Source organism: Purpureocillium lilacinum (genome assembly GCF_023168085.1).
Source record: "Purpureocillium lilacinum CBS 284.36 DNA, scaffold_5, whole genome shotgun sequence".
In the NCBI taxonomy this organism is placed as follows: Eukaryota; Fungi; Ascomycota; class Sordariomycetes; order Hypocreales; family Ophiocordycipitaceae; genus Purpureocillium; species Purpureocillium lilacinum.
The window spans coordinates 2,403,128-2,421,532 of NW_027072115.1; the positions used below are offsets into that span (position 1 = coordinate 2,403,128).

At 60.5% G+C, this 18,405-nt stretch overlaps 8 protein-coding genes across 8 annotated transcripts; 4 read left to right on the forward strand and 4 right to left on the reverse strand.

The window, feature by feature from the left end:
- Positions 1–77: 77 nt before the first annotated feature.
- On the reverse strand, positions 78–1,679 carry PLICBS_007323 (uncharacterized protein; the record flags this gene model as incomplete). Its single annotated transcript, XM_018320754.2, has 3 exons — positions 78–426; positions 482–1,077; positions 1,131–1,679. 3 exons carry the CDS (start codon positions 1,677–1,679, stop codon positions 78–80), a joined length of 1,494 nt encoding a protein of 497 aa, XP_018180651.2.
- A 475-nt stretch (positions 1,680–2,154) lies between these two features.
- Positions 2,155–2,621, forward strand: PLICBS_007324 (uncharacterized protein; the record flags this gene model as incomplete). The annotated part of the gene is made up of 2 exons (XM_018320755.2): positions 2,155–2,380; positions 2,464–2,621. 2 exons carry the CDS (start codon positions 2,155–2,157, stop codon positions 2,619–2,621), a joined length of 384 nt encoding a protein of 127 aa, XP_018180652.1.
- Positions 2,622–3,076: 455 nt separating this feature from the next.
- PLICBS_007325 (mitochondrial 54S ribosomal protein mL54) lies at positions 3,077–3,776 on the forward strand (the record flags this gene model as incomplete). Its single annotated transcript, XM_018320756.2, has 2 exons — positions 3,077–3,413; positions 3,520–3,776. 2 exons carry the CDS (start codon positions 3,077–3,079, stop codon positions 3,774–3,776), a joined length of 594 nt encoding a protein of 197 aa, XP_018180653.1.
- Positions 3,777–4,096: 320 nt separating this feature from the next.
- On the reverse strand, positions 4,097–5,504 carry PLICBS_007326 (uncharacterized protein; the record flags this gene model as incomplete). The annotated part of the gene is made up of 2 exons (XM_018320757.2): positions 4,097–5,320; positions 5,382–5,504. 2 exons carry the CDS (start codon positions 5,502–5,504, stop codon positions 4,097–4,099), a joined length of 1,347 nt encoding a protein of 448 aa, XP_018180654.2.
- A 938-nt stretch (positions 5,505–6,442) lies between these two features.
- Positions 6,443–7,726, forward strand: PLICBS_007327 (uncharacterized protein; the record flags this gene model as incomplete). Its single annotated transcript, XM_018320758.2, has 1 exon — positions 6,443–7,726. One exon carries the CDS (start codon positions 6,443–6,445, stop codon positions 7,724–7,726), a length of 1,284 nt encoding a protein of 427 aa, XP_018180655.2.
- An 852-nt stretch (positions 7,727–8,578) lies between these two features.
- Positions 8,579–9,948, reverse strand: PLICBS_007328 (uncharacterized protein; the record flags this gene model as incomplete). Its single annotated transcript, XM_018320759.2, has 5 exons — positions 8,579–8,991; positions 9,047–9,114; positions 9,173–9,546; positions 9,602–9,706; positions 9,763–9,948. The coding sequence occupies 5 exons, from the start codon at positions 9,946–9,948 to the stop codon at positions 8,579–8,581; spliced, it is 1,146 nt and encodes a 381-aa protein (XP_018180656.1).
- A 4,710-nt stretch (positions 9,949–14,658) lies between these two features.
- Positions 14,659–15,702, forward strand: PLICBS_007329 (uncharacterized protein; the record flags this gene model as incomplete). The annotated part of the gene is made up of 1 exon (XM_018320760.2): positions 14,659–15,702. The coding sequence occupies one exon, from the start codon at positions 14,659–14,661 to the stop codon at positions 15,700–15,702; it is 1,044 nt and encodes a 347-aa protein (XP_018180657.1).
- Positions 15,703–17,830: 2,128 nt separating this feature from the next.
- PLICBS_007330 (uncharacterized protein) lies at positions 17,831–18,289 on the reverse strand (the record flags this gene model as incomplete). The annotated part of the gene is made up of 1 exon (XM_065601154.1): positions 17,831–18,289. One exon carries the CDS (start codon positions 18,287–18,289, stop codon positions 17,831–17,833), a length of 459 nt encoding a protein of 152 aa, XP_065457226.1.
- Positions 18,290–18,405: the final 116 nt, after the last annotated feature.

Genomic DNA, 18,405 nt, shown 5'->3' on the forward strand with positions numbered 1-18,405 from the left:
CCAACTTGTGTTGAAAACGACAGCCCACTAGCCCACTTTGTTCTGGAATCGCCCGCTGGTAGCCCTCAAGTTCCCTCTTAATCGAACGTGACCTTGGTGCCGGAGTAACCGCCACCACCGCCGCCGCGGTTGAAGCCGCCGCGGCCACCACGGCCACCACCACCGCGACCACCGAAGCCGCCACCGCCGCCGCGACCACCACCACGGCCACCGAAACCACCACGACCACCGCCACGACCGCCGCCGCGGCCACCACCGAAGCCACCACCCTCACGGGGAGGACGGGCGCTGGCGAAGTCGAGACGAACGCTGCGCGACATGCGGCCGTTGCCAATGGGAGCACCGTTGAGCTCCTGGAAGACAGCCTTGGCATCCTCAATAGATCCGAAGCTGACGTAGCCGAAGCCCTTCAGGTTACCCGAGTCACTGCGTCAAGGTTAGAGACACGATCAGTCTGACATGGGGTTTGGATTAAACTCACGGGTCGGTGGGCAGGCGAACGCTGGTGACCGCGCGAACGGCATTGAAGAACTCGCTGACGCTGTCCTGGTCGACATCGAAGGGAAGGTTACCAACGAAGAGGGTGTCGCTCTCGGGGCTGACGGAGTCACCGTGTCGCTTGGCGCGGTCCGCAGCACGGGCCTGGGGGTTGGCATCGGCGGGCTTGGCGTTGGCGTAGTCGAGGTTGATGGCACGGCCATCAATCTCCTTGCCCTGCATGGCCTCGTACGCCTTGGTGCAGGCGTCAGAGTCGTTGAAGTCGACGTAGCCGAAGCCACGGCTGCGGCCAGACATCTTGTCGGTGACGACACGGGCGTTGACGAGGCCCTCGAACTCCTTGAAAGCCTCGTACAGAGTGTTGTCATCAACGCCCCAGCTCAGGCTACCGGCGAACAGGGTCGTGGCGGCATCAGTCTTGGCCTTCTTGGGAGCCTCGTCGATCTCAGTCTCGGCCTTGCGCTTCTTGGCAGCGCGGGCAGGCTCAGTGGCCTCGGCATCGGGGACAGCCTCGTCAGAATCCTCCTCAGAGTCGTCGCTGTCCTCGGAGTCATCCTCGGAATCATCAGACTCAGCCTTCTAAATTCGAGTTAGTCTGTGTTCCACATTTTCTCGATCGGAATGAATCGTACCTTGGCAACAGGCTTCTCATCCTCGCTCTCCTCGTCAGAGTCGGAGGAGTCAGAGTCAGACTCGGCCTCGACCTTGGCGCCGTTCTTGGGCTCCTCCTCAGAGTCGGACTCGCTGTCAGAATCGGAGTCAGAAGACTCAGCCTTCTTGGCTTTGCCGTTGACGGCAGCCTTCTTGGCAGGCTTCTCGTCCTCGGACTCGCTCTCGGAGTCGGAGTCGGAGTCAGAAGATTCGGGCTCAGCCTTGGCCTTAGCCTTGCCGTTGACGGCGGCCTTCTTGACGGGCTTCTCCTCCTCAGACTCGGAGCTGTCAGAGTCGGAGTCGGAGTCCTCCTCAGACTCAGACTCGGACTCGGACGAAGACTCAGGCTCGACGACCTTCTTCTTCTTCTTGGAAGGCTCCTCCTTCTCCTTCACGACCTTCTTAGCGGCGGCCTTGGCGACATCCTTGGACTTGGACTTGGGGGTCTGCGACGCCTTGGTGACGCCGGCGTCCTTGACGGCGAGAGCCTCGGCGGGCTTCTTGCTCTCCTTGGTCTTGGACTTGGCCATTGTGTCTGTGCGAAGAAAATGAATGGGGAATCAGAAAAGAGATGTGAGCGAAGTAGACAGGAAGTACAAGGCTGTCTATTCTATCGCAAGGTGATGGTGGGAAAACAAAACTCTGCGAGAAGGAGAGCGCAGGTTTTAAGGCGCGGGAGGTTGGGCGGCGCGGCAGGCTGGGCAAGGCGGCAGATTTTTTTTTTCTCGTCCAGCTTTTTGCCTGCCAAAATGTGGGGCTGGCAGCAGGCGGTGAGGCCACTCTCCTGGGTACGTACCCCCTAGCCTTACAGGTACCCGAGTAAGCTTGGTGCCTCAGACTTCAGGCGCCAGCCCATTGGCTCTGGCGGCACTTCAATCGCTCGCGGACAGGCGCATCAACGCACTGCACCGAGGGAAACGGCCCATTGTCGCGCAACCACCCTATTCCCCGAGCATCTTCTCGCGCATCCGGCTTGGACACTCGAGGCACCGCCAATCCGACAAGATGCCGACCCCCGAGTCCGAGATCTTCAAGAGCCAGAAGCCCAAGGTGGCTCCCACCTTCAACGGCGTGGACTACGACGACACCAAGGCCTTCAAGCAGGCCGAGGACGCCATCATCCGGGAGCAATGGGTCGACGCGATGAAGACTCGCCTCGTCGGGGAGGAGCTGGGCAAGTGCTACATGCGTGAGGGCGTCAACCACCTGGAGAACTGCGGTCAATTGCGAGGTGAGTCGGAGCCATCCGAGGACGGGCTCAGGTCCGCCCTAAGCGGACGCGCTGGGATTGCTTGCTGACGGACGCGCTCGCAGAGAAATACCTGCAACTCCTGGCGACGAACAAGATCAAGGGCACCAAGTTCCTGCAGCAAAACTACATCGACAAGAAGGACGAGGAGCTGGACCTGGCGGCTAAGGTGCACACGAGCGACAAGGTTGCTCGGCTCAACCAGGGTCGATTTGCCTCTTGAGACGGGACCGGCTGGAGGGGATTTGTCTAGACGATGCATACGACCGGGAGTGGTCTGCAATGGGAATAGACCAGCAGCATAGCCTGTGGTAGCAAGGTGCTGTTCGCGCGCCCGCGCGGCGTGCTTGGGACCATGTCGGCCCTGGGGTGGGCCTGGCTCTCTGGTCCTGTACGAGTGTGTATATAAGAGTACGAGAGCCAATGAAACTGAAAGCCAAACGACTTTGATTCCTCTCGTTTATCCTCTTGCGATTTTGTTACGCATCTTGCCCAGAGCGCGGTCCGTCCTCTGTAGAGCTGGCGCGCAAGGCTGACAATTGGCGTTGTGGCGGGTCCCATTGGCTGGCTCCTCGACCACCACCAAAATTTCTCGACTACGAGCCTCGTCTCCCGGACCGCATCCACGCATAGCTTCCGACCATCACCACCTCCTCCTCCTCCTCCACAGCCATCACCATGCTCTGCACACGGTGCTGCCGCGCCGCCATCTCGCGGCGGCAACTGCTGCCCCTCGCGCGGCAGTTCTCGGTTTCCGCGCAAATACGCTCCGCCGAGCCCAAGCTCTCGACGCCCGTCACCAGCGCCGGCGATGCGACCGCCGCCTCGAGCAAGCCCGCCGCACCGCGGTCCATCTGCCCCGAGGGCACCGTCCTCAGCGGCCTCAACTTCACCAAGGGCGGGCAGGACCCCGTGGCGCTGAAGGACGAGGACTACCCGGAGTGGCTGTGGTCGTGCCTCGACGTGATGAAGAAGGGCGCCGACGCCGCAGACGAGAACGCCGGCGACGAGTTTTGTACGTCTCTGCTGCCTTCATTGCCAGACTAGCTGTCGCTTGATGGACCGGAGCTTTCATGCACGGATTGAAAAGTTCTGCGCGCTAACCTGAACCCTCAACGCAGCCAAATCCAAAAAGCAGCGACGACTAGCGGCCAAGCGGCAAAAGACGCTCGAGGCGAAGCTCCTGGCCGAGGGCAACCTCGAGGCGCTGGCGCCAAAGGTGCCTCTGCAGCACCAGTCGGTCAATCTGCCGGGCGAGGCGGGCGGCAGCGTGCAGCACAACATCGAGGCAGCGGACAAGCGCGAGGAGTTGAGGAAGGCCATGCGCAAGGAGAGAAAGGCCAAGATCAAGGAGGCCAACTACCTCAAGTCCATGTAAGGCAAAGGCCGGGGATGAGCGACTTTGCAGCGGCGACGTCTGTACCATATCCGTGGGTATCTGTCCCACATGTATCATACTACATGCAAGCTACATTATAGAGCTGTCGAAAACATTTCTGGGCACATTGTCCGTCGCTGAAGACCGTGGTCGGATTGTAGTACTACTGAACATGGTTAACGGTACACCTGCTGGTTTGATGGACCAGCAAGACTGTACGAGAACGCATACATATGCCTTTAATTTGCTATCAAGCCCCAGCGTTTTGCAGGGCTATACACCTTGGTAGTTCGGAGACGCTGTACACTTCCGCTTTGCGCTTACAGCGCATGTAAATCCAACGGCACGCTGCTTCCCCTGCCGGCGCGATACTTCTTCGGACCACCGACAAAGTCTCGCGGCTTGGGGAACAAGCTCTCGGACTTGAACTGCCACCTTGAGTCGTTGACGACGAAGCGGTCGCCACCTCCACCGCCACCGCTGCCGCCATAGCCACCACCGCTCAGAGTTGGAGAGTGCGACGGTTGTCGGCTCGGACTCGGTGACTTGGCGCCATTAGAAGACAGGGTGAACGCGCTCGGATCCAGCATCGACTGTCGGAGAGAAGATCCTCTGGTTCGCGACACTGGCGGCGGAGGTGGAGAAGTCGGTGTCGGAGGAGTTGGCGCTGCGTTAGGGGGTGGAGGAGGTGGCGGAGCGCTTGGGGTGGAATGCTCGGCTGCCCGAATGGCAGCTTGCACGGCAAGCGACGGGGCCGACGCTGCGTTGGAAGCCGGAGGCGGGGGAGGAGGCGGAGGCGGAGGCTGTGTTCGAGGAACGGGCGAAGGATTCGGACGTGGGGGAGCTGCCGAAGGAGGAGGTGGCGGCGGCGCTGCTGGCAGGCTCGGGGCAGACGCTGGCGGCGGAGGAGGTGGTGGTGCAGCAGGTGTCGGCGCGGACGCTGCGGGCGGCGGCGGCGGTGGAGGTGGCGCCGGGGCAGAAGGCGGCTTGCCTGTTGAGGACGGCTTCCGAGATGTAGGCAGCGGAGGCGGTTTCTTCCCTATCGGCGGTGGGGGGCCCTTTGCAGGCGCGCTCACTTTCCTCAAGTTGTTGACACCTCCGGGAGGTGGAATTGGCGGTCCCCGCCCGGGGATAGCTGGAGCCGCGGCAGCTGGCGGTCTCGGGGCAGACGCACCAGGAGGTTTCGGTGCGGAATGAGCGGATTCCCCTGGGTCGGACAGGTACGAAGAATCGTTATTCGCTCTTCCGGTATCGACGCCTCCGCTGCGCTTCTTGAGTTTCGGCATGCCGCCGGCGAACAATCCGCCCAGCTGCGGCGCCGCGTCCATCGACGCAGCAGCGGCAGCTTGTCCGGAGCCCTGATCGCTGTTGCTCCTGGCACGGTTTCCCGGAACTGGAGGCGCGAGGCCGCCGGGGATCGGGGGGGCGCCCCCTACCGGCGGCCCGGCTGAGGAGTTGTTCTTGGCTAGAGCGGGCGCCGAACGGTCATTGGTGACTGCCTTTTTCAGCGCCTTGCCCTTGGAGATGTCGGCGAGCAGTGCATTCTTAGGACGTCGGTTAGCTCATAGCCTCGTGGAAGTCGAAGCAATGCGGGCAGGTTCTCACCCTGTTCCCGCCGCCAGGAGGTCGCGGCGGCCCAGCTCCCCCAGGAGGGGGAGGCGGGGGAGGAGGCGGTCCACCACCGCCTGGGGGTGGAGGCGGCGGCGGCGGAGGAGGAGGAGCAGGCATGGTGATGTGTTGTGCGGATGAGCCCTATCGTCGCCGGGTGGCAGGCCTCGCGAGGCAGCCAAACGTGGACGTCGAGACGATCGAGTGGTTGCAGCGAGAGGCTGGGGCCAAAGCTGACAGGGCCGGTGCCGAACGTGCGAAGCGAGAGAACGACGAGCCTCGACGACACGAGCGTAGACGAGAGCGTTGGTAACGCGCGGTGCTGTCAACGGCAGAGCACAGAAGGAGGGAGGATGGCGCGGCCGCCGTGAGGGACGTCGGAGGGCTGATGATGGAGCTGGCGCGAGGTTTCGTCATCAGGGCTGCTCGCAGAAAGCGGAACAGTGGGTGTCGCCTGAGAGGTGCGTCGCTGTAGCGCATGGAGTGGCTGACTGAGGCGCCCCGCTTTCGACTTGGTCTTGGCCCGGTGCCTGGCGAAGGAAGCACTGATGGTGGACAAACGTGCCCCGTACGCGCGGCTCGATCTGTGTATACAAGGCGAACGAGTCCGAAACTTTGGATTTAAAGAAGAGTATTCTGGGTAAATGAACTTTGCTCCAGTTGATGTTTAAAAATAATTGGCCTTGCTTCCTTATGCACTATACCGTGCAGTCGTTGATTCAGGATGTGACTGGCACGAACCGCCTGAGGTGTCTCGCCCAAGCTGACGCTGTAGGGGACCACCTCACCTGCAGCCAGCCTGGAAGGCAAGACGGCCCGGTGGAGCCAGCCCAGAGCCTCGCCTCGTGGTTAAACCCCTGCCCCGTCCCCATTGGCCTCAACCGCCCAACGCCAATTCTCCGGGCGATTTCTTTCTGCTCCGGCATAACTACATCGCAGCCAGCCTCATCCACGACCTCGACGCCGCCGACTCACCCACCTACACGCTCAATCCGACTCCGAATCGTCCTCGTTTAGACAGGTCAAACCAGTCAGGGTCGACTGCGCACCTCGTCACAATGCGGCGGGCAACACCCCGACAGGTTGGCTTCGTCTGCGACTCCTGCGCCTTCACCAGGGTCCAGGCCGGCCACGCCACGACGCAACGGCTCTTCCTCAGCAAGGTCGCCACTTCACAAACCCGCTCGCCTTCCATAGTACCAGCATGGAGCTCAATTGCTCCACGATGGTCCTCTACCGTCGCCGCCGCAACCTCACCCGCCGCCGCCGCCGCTGCCGGCTCCGAGGCGGTACCAAAACGCCCAGCGGCTTCGGGAGCGCCGTCGCCGCCGCAAATCACCGACCCGCGCGAGCTCGCCAACGTCGCAGAGGATAGCCGCAACAAGTTCCTCTCCGTCGACGGCATCCCCGCGCAGCAGCTCACGGCCGCCGCCCTGCAGTCGTGCCTGCGCGCCGCCGCCGCGCTGCACCCCCAGCTGAAGCGCGCCGAGGCCCAGTCCAAGGCGTCGGCCTCGCGCCTCGTCGCACTCGGCGCCGAGCGAACGGGCACGCGGCTCCCCATCGACGCGAAGCTGCAGGACGCCGTCAACCGGATATCCTACGCGGCGTACACCATCATCAACCACCCCAACGTCGAGATGACGCCCGAGTTCCTCGAGACGTACGTCCAGGTCCAGTCGCAGCTCGGCCGCCCCGAGTCCCTGCCCTCGGTGCTCGAGCTCTACGCCTCGAAACCGAAGCCCGTCGTCAAGGATGGCCAGATCCAGTACGTCGCACAGAACCCCAACGCCGCGGCGCGCGCCATCGAGGTTGGCGTGGCCGAGGCCGCGCTGCAGACCGCCGTCGACGCGAAGAACCTCGACGCTGCTCTCGGCATCGTCGACGCCGCCTACTGCGTCCCCGCCTTCAAGCGCCAGAAGCTCATCAAGAACGCGACTGCGCCGGCTATTGGCCTGGCCACGCTCCCCTTTGGCATCTTCGGCCTGTCAACGGCCTACGCCGCCTACTGGCAAAACACCATGGACGTCACCACGGCCACGGGTATCGGCGTCGCGGGCATCTCCGGATACTTCTTCGTCGTCGGCTCGCTGGGCCTCATCGCCAAGCTCAGCAACAAGGACCAGATGCGGCGCGTCACCTGGGCGCCTGGCACGCCCCTCCGGTACCGCTGGCTGCGCGAGGACGAGCGACGGGCTCTCGACAAGGTGGCGTGCGCATGGGGCTTCCAAGAGCCGTGGCGACACGGCGAGGAGACGGGGCCTGAGTGGGAGGGCCTGAAGGAGTACATGGGCTACAGAGGGATGCTGCTCGACCGCGTCGAGTTCATGGAGGGCATGAGCTAACGGAGTCGGCCGTATTGCCATTGAAGGTCCAACACACTGTATCATAAAGTTGTGCACTTGCGTGCATGTATAGACATACCCACATATCACAAACCATTGCGCTCTCGAGATCTGTGCATCGCGCTTTTTTCGTTTTCGGTCAATTGCAGCCTCCTGCCCCCCCCCCCCCCCCCCCCTGGTCGCCGCCAATCTTGTCAAGTCAACCAACGCAGGACGGTAGCCTTGCAAGGCAAGTTTGCAAGGCTTGTTTGTACCCTTGTAAGGCACGGCAGCATGGCAGGTTTCGGCCGGCTGGCCGTTTTTGCCTGAAGACCTTTTGTGGACATGCAGGTCAAGTCAAGTCTGTGCGCAAATCGCTCCCTCTTGGGCAAGTATCGGCGCGCGCGGGGGATGGTGGGCTGATAATATATATTTATATTGAGGCGGATCGCCGCGGGCAGACGCGGAGTCGCGGACGCGGCACCAAAAGTTCGCCAGGTCAACTGTTCTCTGGACGATGCCTCTAACCGGTCAGGCTTTGCCTTGCCTCTCTGTCTTTCACATCTTGTCTTGTCCTGGTGAATGATTCGAGAGGAAGAGACGTGCGTCGTCTAATATGGAGACAGTTGCCCTGGCCGAACACATCATGTATCTTTCTATGTCTCGCTGTAATATCTAGAGCTCACGTGCGGCATCGCACACGCCGTGTATGTATCGTGGCCACCGCCAAGTCGTCATCATCAATAGAAATATACATCGCAAGGAATCTACAACAAGAATGTGACCCGCTCGCTCCCTGGGTATGAAGACTTTTGATGACAGAAAACTTTTCAAAAAGCCAATGATCCCGTCCACTACCCGCACTCCTGTTACTTAAGCGCGGCCGTTGTAGGGGTCCCTCTCGTAGGAGACGGCGTACTGCGTCGTCTTGCGAATCGCATGATCGTCTTGGATCGTGGTGTTGTTGTTCACGCTGTGCACCGAGGTAAGGATAAACTCCTCGCTCGTGTCGTCGCTGTGCTGAACGACGCTTCGAGACATGCCATTGGATTCATGCGGGCCCGAGTATGGCTTCCACTCGCGGTTGGCGCTGTTTTGCGAGTTGGCAGCGCTGCGTTTCTGGCCGAAGGTGTAGGTAGGCCCGTGAGAACCCGTGGCCGCCGACGAGGCATTGGCAAAGGCCTTGGGGAAGATCCAGGCGAGGATGATGCGGCACATGGGGAGACAGGCGCAGATGATGGCTACATTCTCCTCAATCATTGTCCAAAGGGTAGACGTGATGTCGTCTGCGAAAGCAGGTTAGAGAAACGGGTATCCATAAGACGAGAGGAGAGAGCGTACAAGTACTGTCAGGGCTTGTAGTAGAAAAGTTGAGCGTCGTTGCTCGCAGAATCGAGGTAATGGTGACGCTGGCAAGCGTTAGTCATATGGTGAGTTCGAATCAGGATGCCACTGGAGACAACGTACAAGCCACCAAGAGCAAAGACCAGCATCAAGGCCCTCTTCTGGTTCACCGGCAGCTTGCTCGACCAGATGGGCTGCATGGGCAGCAAGAGGATGATAACGTCGGTGGCGATGGAGTAGCCTGCGTTGGCGTACCAGTTCTTGGTCAGGCTGATGCACGTAGGGTTGCTCGACTTGTCCCAGGCGCCGGAGATGGGATTGCATTGCCAGATGGCGGACGCGGTGGTTGCAATCATGTAGGCGATGACGATCCCGATCATGCTGTAGCAGCTGATACGGAACCATTTCTGGACAAAGATGCGGAGATACAGGAGCAGGATTGAAGCCTTGGTGAGGTTGATGGTAAGCTTGTAGAAGATCTGGGCGACATAGAACAGCTGGAAGACTGTAAGTTAGTCAATGTCAACCGCCGGACGGAGGATTGGGACGCACCTTGAGGGCCATCAACTTATTCGGTTTGGACAGATGGTAGATGTGCTTGCCGAATCCATAGTTGCATGATAGCATCATGAGGATCTGTACTGCCAAGGTGCAGGCCTATAGCTTGTTTGTGAGCTTGCAACCACGGAATGGCAGACACGGGGCCGACATACAAACGACACCAGTATTGTCCAGTCATCCCATCCAAGGCCCGTCCGTCTTGACACACGGTTCCATAGCCGGATACCAAGAAAGATGGGAGTGACGACAAAGAAGACAATGCAGGGAATCCGGACCAGATCCGCGTTGCTCGCGCCGGGGATGTTGCCCGCGCCAGCAACGGCGTTGTTTGTGGCCATGTTTCGATGCCGCGGTTGCTCAAGACAAATCGTCGGTTCGTGGTAGGGTTCCGTGACTCGTCCTTGCCGTAGTCGGTAGTCAGGCACTCAACACGCGGGCCAGAAGAAGGCACTCGGCCGAAGTCCCGCTGGCAGACAAACGAACGACGGTCTCGAGAGCCTGTTGGCCTGTTGACGAAGCGGTGCTCCAGTCAAGACCTATGTGCGTGCGGATGGACCGTATATGAGGATGGCGCCGGGAATCACACCATGGCCATGGGCAGGGTGTGGTTGCAACGGCGGCAGACGAGTCCGGCGGCCAAGTAATACAATCGTTCCCAGGCGAAGGTGGCAGGGAGGCGCCCAGAGTTAACCATCAAAAGAAGCGTTTGACAATCTGCAGAGAAGAAGCCACCAATCCCAGCTTGTCCCAACCCAGACAAGGCCCTGCAGGCCAGGGCGGCCAGGTTGGTCTTGCATCTCACCTATATGGGGGGAACTAAGGACCATGGGCGAGCTCCGAAGACGCCGTCCTCGAGTAGGCTAGCCCACCATGCAGCTTCGCCGCACAAGTCCGACGAGACGATTCCAGCGCTCGTAAGCCCCATAACGGCACCAGGAGAGTCGGGAACAAGCCGGCTCTTTGCGACGCTAGATGGGCATCGCTCGACGGTGGCCAATTCCCGGGGTAAAAGGGACTCGAGCAAGCCGGAGGGCGGGCAGCAATCGGCGGCCCGTCAGGCCACAGTGACACAAAGCGCTGCCTTAGCCCCGGGCCCAGGACGAACGGGTTGCGCGTAGTGGTGAAAATCACGGCTTGGGCGTCGCGATCTGGCGCCGCTCCGGGTCGACGCCAGGGCAGGGGGAATGAAGGACGGGCAGCCGAGGGGAGGCGCCGGAGGGAGGGGCGGAGTGGGATCCGAAAGTGGCGCCGTCCTCCTGAGTCCTGAGGCGCCGCTGCCTGTGGCAGGAGACGCTGGCGAGGAAAATCGCCGGCTTTGGCAGCCGCCGCGACGCCGCCCAAGGATCCAAGGTTGGCCGCAGATTCCATGGCGACTGCGCTCTAGGCAATGTGCGGTGATGACGAGAGGGCTAAACGCCACGCGGGTAGTGGGGGCAGATGGGGACACGGGGGGCAGGCGCGAACAGACACCCGTCTTGGACTGCGGCCCAAGTGGGTTCCAGGGTGTTGTTGCTTGGTGGTGACAATTTGTTGGTGTAGGTCGTGGAGGTCGGCGTGGGCGAGGGCGTGGGCGCAGGCAGGCAGGCAGGCACTGCCCCCAGCCTCGGACGAGCATCGGCTCGAGTGCAATACCTACAGCGATGTTGTGCGCAGTACTTGATGCGTTGCTGGTTCGGGCGCTCATGCGAAGTACGAGTACGTACGTGTCCAGTACCGTGCCCGTATTTCGCTAGCGCTGTCGGTTCCTTCCTGCCTTCGCGTTAACTGCCTGCCAAGTGTGCCGGGCCGGCGTCGCTCTTTCCATCCCAGCGAGCCGCCGTCCAAGTCTGGAAGGCGGCACTCATGCAGCAGGAGCCAACTCCAAGCGAGGGCCGGCAGGGGCTAAAATCTCGCCCCCCCCTGAACTCACGTCTTTGCTGTCTGGGGGACCTGCAGAACCGTTCGCCGGCAAATCGAGTTGGTGGCGAAAAATCAATGGTTATACGGCATCAATCCACCGCAGGAATGCTCACGTTGCTGCTGCGCCGTGAAGCTATTGCTTCCTCGTCCGCGGCAAAATAGGCATGCCACGAGATCCAAGACACCAGCCGGGGTCAAGGGCAATCCTGAGCGCGGGGTGTTGCATTGTGCCTGGGGCTGACACGATCCTATCCTGGGCATATCATGCCGTGCCATCGAGAATCTCATTAGGAAACGAAATCCGATGCTGATGAACAACACAGGGGGTCTTGACAAGCGCTGCTCGCTGGCCTTGGCCATGTGGTTCGCCGCGTCCGCCCCAGCAACGCTCATCCTTCGCGCGCCAGCAAGGCTGGAAGGCATGGAGGCATCTCGGATCAGCACCGAACTCGTCCCTGCCAACCTGCTTCCTTGAGCCGTGATCGGCAAGGGAGATCTCTCGCCCCATCTGCGACGATGCGATGAACCAGGGCAGGAACCTCATGCATCTCCAGAAAGTTCCGAACACTAGCAGAGTCCCCTCGTGCCGCCAGCCGCAACCGGGCGCCTTCGAATTTGGAACTGCTGGATGCCCCAGTCGCATTTCGCCGAGCAGAGCATCTCGTCGAGTGTCTCCAACACTGGCGAAAAATTGGCCGTTGCCGCTTATCAGACCGTCGGCAAAGCTCCAAGACGTTGAGAGCAACATCGGTGGGGGCAAGGATGCACCCCTGTCCAAGCAAGTCATCTCCATCCCAGCTGCATGCTCCCTGTCCGCGGCCCACTCGGGTCGCGGCGGGCAAAGGTACCCTGGTCCCGGTCGCGGACCCAGACGAGGCAGTTGGTCCCGTCGCTGCTGCAGAATCCCCCAAGCCCCCTTCTGTCAAAACATGGTTGCGTCTTGCTGATGACACCTGAGACGGCGCCATGAGACGAGGCTGTGAGCTGGTTCAGGCTGCGAAGAAAGCAAGCACTCCTGCGGGTTCCCCTTAGCTATGAAGGTCAACAGTCTCTTGTATGCCCTCACAAGCGGTCGGCCTGGCATCGGCACCGAGAGAAATAGACTCCAGTTCCCCGCGGACATTTGTATTCACGAACCGAGCCGACATATTTTTGTCGGTGCCGCGGCGCCACAGCGGTCCTTTTGTCCTAAAGCAACGGCGCCGGCGACGCCACGCCAACCCAGACCAATTTAGGGACCGGGGATTCTTACGGAGGCGCGCACTCGAAAGAATTGTGGGAAAGTCCTCAAAGATTTGTGCGCGGGCTCTAACGAATGGGTCCTCCGTCGGTTCCATCCGGGTCTTGAGAATTGTCAGCAGGTCGACGACTGCCAGAGACATTGCCGTCGTTCCATCGACCTCGAACCCGTTGGCCCGTCCAAATACCCATAAACGGGTCCGCGGCCGCCACAGCCGGTGAGCTTGTGGAGTGTGTCCCGTACCTGCGGTTTGGCGTGCCCTCCGCGGGAGGGTTGGGGGCGAAGTGGCCTTCCCGTTGCACGAGATCCGCGAGCCACAGTGACGAGGTGGCGGGGATTTCACCAAGCCCCAACTTAACCTTCCAGCCGGTGAGTCGTCAATCGTCAATTGGATGTGAACGTGAGATTCCAATCTCAAGTATTCGAGGTTATTCGAGGTTGTTGGAGGCAGCAAAGTGGCCGATCATCAACAATCTCGGACGGGAGTGATTGCGGGCTTGCTCAGAGAGTTGCGACAACAAGAGGAACCTTGATCGAGCGGAGGTGCCAACCCGCTGTAACGATACGTATGGGTTCCTGCTGCCACAACTTAGTGGCAGGGGTCCAGCCCTTGCCAACAGCGAGAGAGGGGCGCGGTTGCCACTAGGTCAAAGGCTCCATCCATTTGTCACTCGCGCCTGAGCAACCCACGGCACTGGTGATTTCGGGCGAGTCTTGGCTCTCTATTTATCCAGCGGCTAGACCTCGACGACCACTGAAGGATCTTGGGCGGACGGTCTCCGGCTGATCCGAGAAGTGAGTGATATATGGACGAGGAGGAGAAGTGGCCGCCCCAGCGGTTGCGGCCAGGGAAGGCAAGACTCAAGGCTGTGGCCTGGCAAGGCTCACTATGACTGTGGTGTCAGTGGCCTATGGCGCATTCTGCCGACATTGTGCTTGTCTCCAACCCCGTCTGTCGACGGTCGCACGAAGCTTTCGTGCGAGACGCGAGGTCGCCGGCCCGGATCCGGCGCCACATCAGGGCGGTTGAGGCGGCAAAGCGTGTGGGGAGGGCGACCGCGGAAATTACAACGACGGTGATGTCTGCGGGCGGTTGACTGCCAAGCAAGCAGCGACAAGGACCATGACATGGCTGTCCGTCAAGGGACCCTGGGGAAGCGTGGGATGCGCATTCGAATATTGCCTCGAGAGGCCACGTGCAGGGCAAGCCACTCAGACGTGAACGAGGCCGACTCCCGCTGTAGCCTCTCTCGTTGACGATGGTCGACGGGATCCCCAGGACTGTGGGAACATGTAAGATGCGGCACGAGCGCCTCCGTCTTGGCCAGCGCCACGGCGAGTGAGCGGGCAGCAGAGATTGCGCGGCGGCGACATTACTCGTACGTATTCGCAGTTTGCAGCGTGGATGAGCAGCAACGAAGCCACAGCTTCGTTTGTTGCCGGCATTGTCGTGCCGTCCCATGTGGCAACCCGCTGTGGGCGACGAGCAATAGTGGATGGATGCTGCCGCTTTGGTGATGGGGCATTGCGAGTGCTAGCGGCGCCCGCTCCCTGGAGAGCCTGGGCGGCCTGCCCTCCGAGGAACCAAGGATCCATCCATGGCTGTCTGTCGCTCGTCTCTCTGGGAGGCAGCGGGTGGTGCTAACTGAGGTAGCCGGGCCGAGTACAAGTATGGCAATGTCAGCATCTGCGGGCGCGACGCAGGAGCTAAGTAAGGTCTGGCCGCACATCGCATCGTGAAGCTTTTCGCGCCGCTCTTTTCGCGAACTTCTTCCATCCTCACCTTCAAGACGCTCGTTTAGTCTCTTTTCATCTCTCGTGCGTGTGTGCGTGTGCCGTTTCACGCGTGCGCAGCTTCTCATCTCATCCCCATCCCGCTCCCGCTGCATCGACCGACCACGCCCTCAAGATGAAGCTGTCTCTCCTCTCCGGCCTCGCCACGGTCGCACTCTCGGCCGGCGGCGCCCTCGCGCAGGCCACGGCCGCCACGGGCACCATCGACAAGGGCCCGTGGCCCGAGGACCTCAACGGGTCCAACTTCACGTACCCGTGGCCCGTCCAGGTGTTCAAGTTCACGAGCCAGGCCCAGGCGCTGCAGATGGCCTTCATGGACGTCAAGCCCACGTGCAAGCCCAACGGCAAGACGGCGGTGCTCTTCCACGGCAAGAACTTTTGCGGCCCGACGTGGGAGGAGACGATCCGCGTGCTGGCGGCGCGCGGCTACCGCGTCGTGGCCCCCGACCAGATCGGCTTCTGCAAGAGCACCAAGCCCGACGCGTACCAGTTCTCGCTCAACCAGTTCGCCTACAACACGCGCGGCCTGCTCAACGCCCTGGGCGTCGGCAACGTCACCGTCCTGGGCCACTCGATGGGCGGCATGATGACGGCGCGCTTCGGCCTCCAGTACCCGAGCACCATTGACGAGATGGTCATGGTCGACCCCGTCGGCCTCGAGGACTACGTGCAAAAGGGCGTGCCCTACATCAGCATCGACGACTCCATCGTCACCGAGGCCGCCTCCACCTACACGAGCATCCGCGGCTACGAGCAGGCCGTCTACTACGTCGGCCAGTGGAAGGCCGCCTACGACACCTGGGTCAACATGCTCGTCAACATCTACAACGGCTCCCGCCGCAACGCCTACATCAAGAACCAGGCCCAGATCGTCGACATGGTCCTCACCTCGCCCGTCGCCCACTACTTTGGCGACATCAAGCCCCGCACCCTCCTCATCGTCGGCGACAAGGACAAGACGGCCATCGGCTCCCAGTGGGCGCCCCCGGCCGTCGCTGCCCAGCTCGGCCACTTCGACGTCCTGGGCCCCGAGGTCTGCGACCAGATCCCCAACTGCACCCTCCAGCGCTTCGCCGACCTGGGCCACGCGCCCCAGATCTCCGACCCGGACCGCTTCCACAAGGTCGTCGTCGACTGGCTGCACTGGAAGACGTCGTGAGCGGCGAGTTTCCGCCTCCCCCCTTTTTCGCCGGGGGGCAGCACGGCTCACTGGACGAAATCAATTTCATGGCATGTCGGCATGTTGTGCGAGTTTTAAAGGGGCGCATGTATATTCTTTCTGTGGAGCGATGTAGCTATTTTCTCTGTAGATATCACACTGCTCTCGACTCGCGTCTGCGCGACAGGGGCGGCGGGCTATGGCTGGCACAGGAAGTTGAATGACGACCAAGAGGCTATAGACCAAATCTATAGGACATTTAATGACTGCTTTTGCATTGTGGCGCTCTGGGAGAGTTCTGTGTATTTCGGCAGAGGTGCGACTTGTGAATCGCGACTTCTCTTGCATGATTTCCGGTGTATTGTATCGAACCCCGAGTCCTTTCGGATCCAAGAGGGTGGAGAGAGCCCAACTCCAACAGGATGGTCCTGCCATTGAACGAGAATGGCGCTGTCCTCCTCAATGTCCTCCAGGCACAAAGGAGTGTATACCTCTGCCGCAAATCCCAGCAGCATGCGATTGCAACAATCGAATGGCAGCAGACCTTTGTGCTCCATGCCCCTTTGTCCAGACTCCCGACGTCGTCTTGCGACCGTTCAGACTGAATGTTCACTCGTGGTGATGATATGAACAAGAAACCTACCGCTTCTACAAAGACGTAGAGGCTATTCAGTGACAAAAGAAAGTGTTTCTCGGAGAAACGAAAAGGTGTCACAACGAACGTACATGTGTCGCCGATTGTGCTAATGGACCCCCTCCTTTGTCAACCATTCCTCACCGCAGGACAGCACGAGCATCCATCCACAATGGGATCCTGCAAAGGAAAATTTGTCGTGTTACTCTCGCTACGTATCTGGGAGCGAGCCCGCTACGAGGCCTCGGTCATAGATACCCAGGTAGCCAGCCGCCATTGGGAGCAGTCAAGTACACCCGTCTCCTCGTCCGTCCTGCCCTTGTTCGTAACTTATGAGCCTGACCCATGCCTGCCACCTCAATGACAAAAGGCCCAACTCACTTAGACAAAGACTCCACGGCATACAGCGCAAAGGGACACCCGCCGGGTACTTGAGGCCAGGTATGCCCACGCTCCCCGCCGCGAGGCGTCCCGCGATAGCGTTCCCCCTCTTGGCATGTCCTCGTTCCCTACATCCAAGAGATACCACATTCCCAGCTACTCGTCCGGCAGCCTCGTTGCTCACCTACCAATGTACGTGTTGCTTTGCCTTTTGCTCCAATGCCTACGCCTGTCAATTGCTCTGGCTAACTGCTCCCTCACCCTCTGTTCTTACCATTCTGTGACGACAGTTCTTCCCAGTTCTGCCACATCAGGGTAGGTCCCCTGTCTCATGGAACGCGCAGCTAACGTCTGGCTCTCCGCGCAGAGTCGTCTTCATCGCTGCTTTCGAGGCCCTCGTCTACATCATGTACGCCCTCGAGATCTATCTGCGACGAGGGTGAGTCGTGAACCCCCTTACTCCCAGCCCACTCCGTCACACCTCCCTCCCGCCCCCTGGGCTGCACTTCCCATTCCCTCGCCCGACGCCGACGATTATGATGATGATGGATTATATGACCGTGCTGACCATTGCCTCCGCCGCGGCTACACAGATGGTGGATGCTTCTCCAATAGACCCGGCATCGCGTCCCGCTCTATGGCCTCCTCCTCCACTCGCACCTCGTCCTCGCCTCCGCGACCAACATCATACAGGTTCTCATGACGCGCCTGCGACCCTGGATCGGCATCTTCTTCGTGCACCTCATCTTCTTTTCCATTATGGCCGCGGCGGTTTTATATCTCATAGAGGGCTACTACATACTCTTATCATGGCTCATATTTGATGCACGCGAGGTTTTATTCCAATAGCGACGGTTCTCACGTGCGCGCGCAGCGCTGCGGGGAGACGGGCGCTCAATAAAGCAAGCAAACAAGATTATTGATCCGGCGTGCACGTTTGAAAGCTTCTGAGCATGGTGAAGCACTCTGGTGCATCGTATACTGGGGAAACGCCCGCGAGTTACGGGCACTCTGTGGCCAAATCTCAGAGACCATGTGAGACCATTCCATTCGTCACTCGTAAAACATGTCGCCTATGCGACAAAGTACACATTGTCAAAGCTCTTCGTGGCGTCAACCCGTCACCCTCCTGACCCAGAGCGTCGTGGGCTCATACTCGGCGTCTTGGTCCAGCCGCTTGTACGCCCGGTGTAGCTTCAGGCCCAGCTCGTATTCCTCCCGCTGCACCTCTGCGAGCTCCCCTCTCAGGGTATCGACCTTTTGCTTCTCGACCTCGCGCTTGCGAAGCACCTCCTCGCTCGCCAGCAGATTGTCGGCCGGCATAAGTTCCGTCATCTGCTTGATGCTCCTAGTAATGTTGATCCGTCGATGCACCAGACCCTGAATCTGCGCATTCAAGTTGGCGACACGATCGTTCGATGATGACTGCTCGTGCGGGGCCGGAGGGAGCGGCTTCGCCATGGACAGGACGGATGACCGGCGATCAGACTGCTGGCTCTCGCTGGCGATGCGAGCATGCGCAGTGCGCTCGTGGACTGGTTCATGACTCGAGGCGGAATACGGGCTGCTCATCGAGATGACGATGGGCTCGGGCGTTGCTCTATCATTGTGCTCCCCAGCGACGGGCCGTCGTCGGTCCATCACCGAGGTCGCCAGCGCCGGCAGGGCTGGAACGGGTGGCTCGTCCA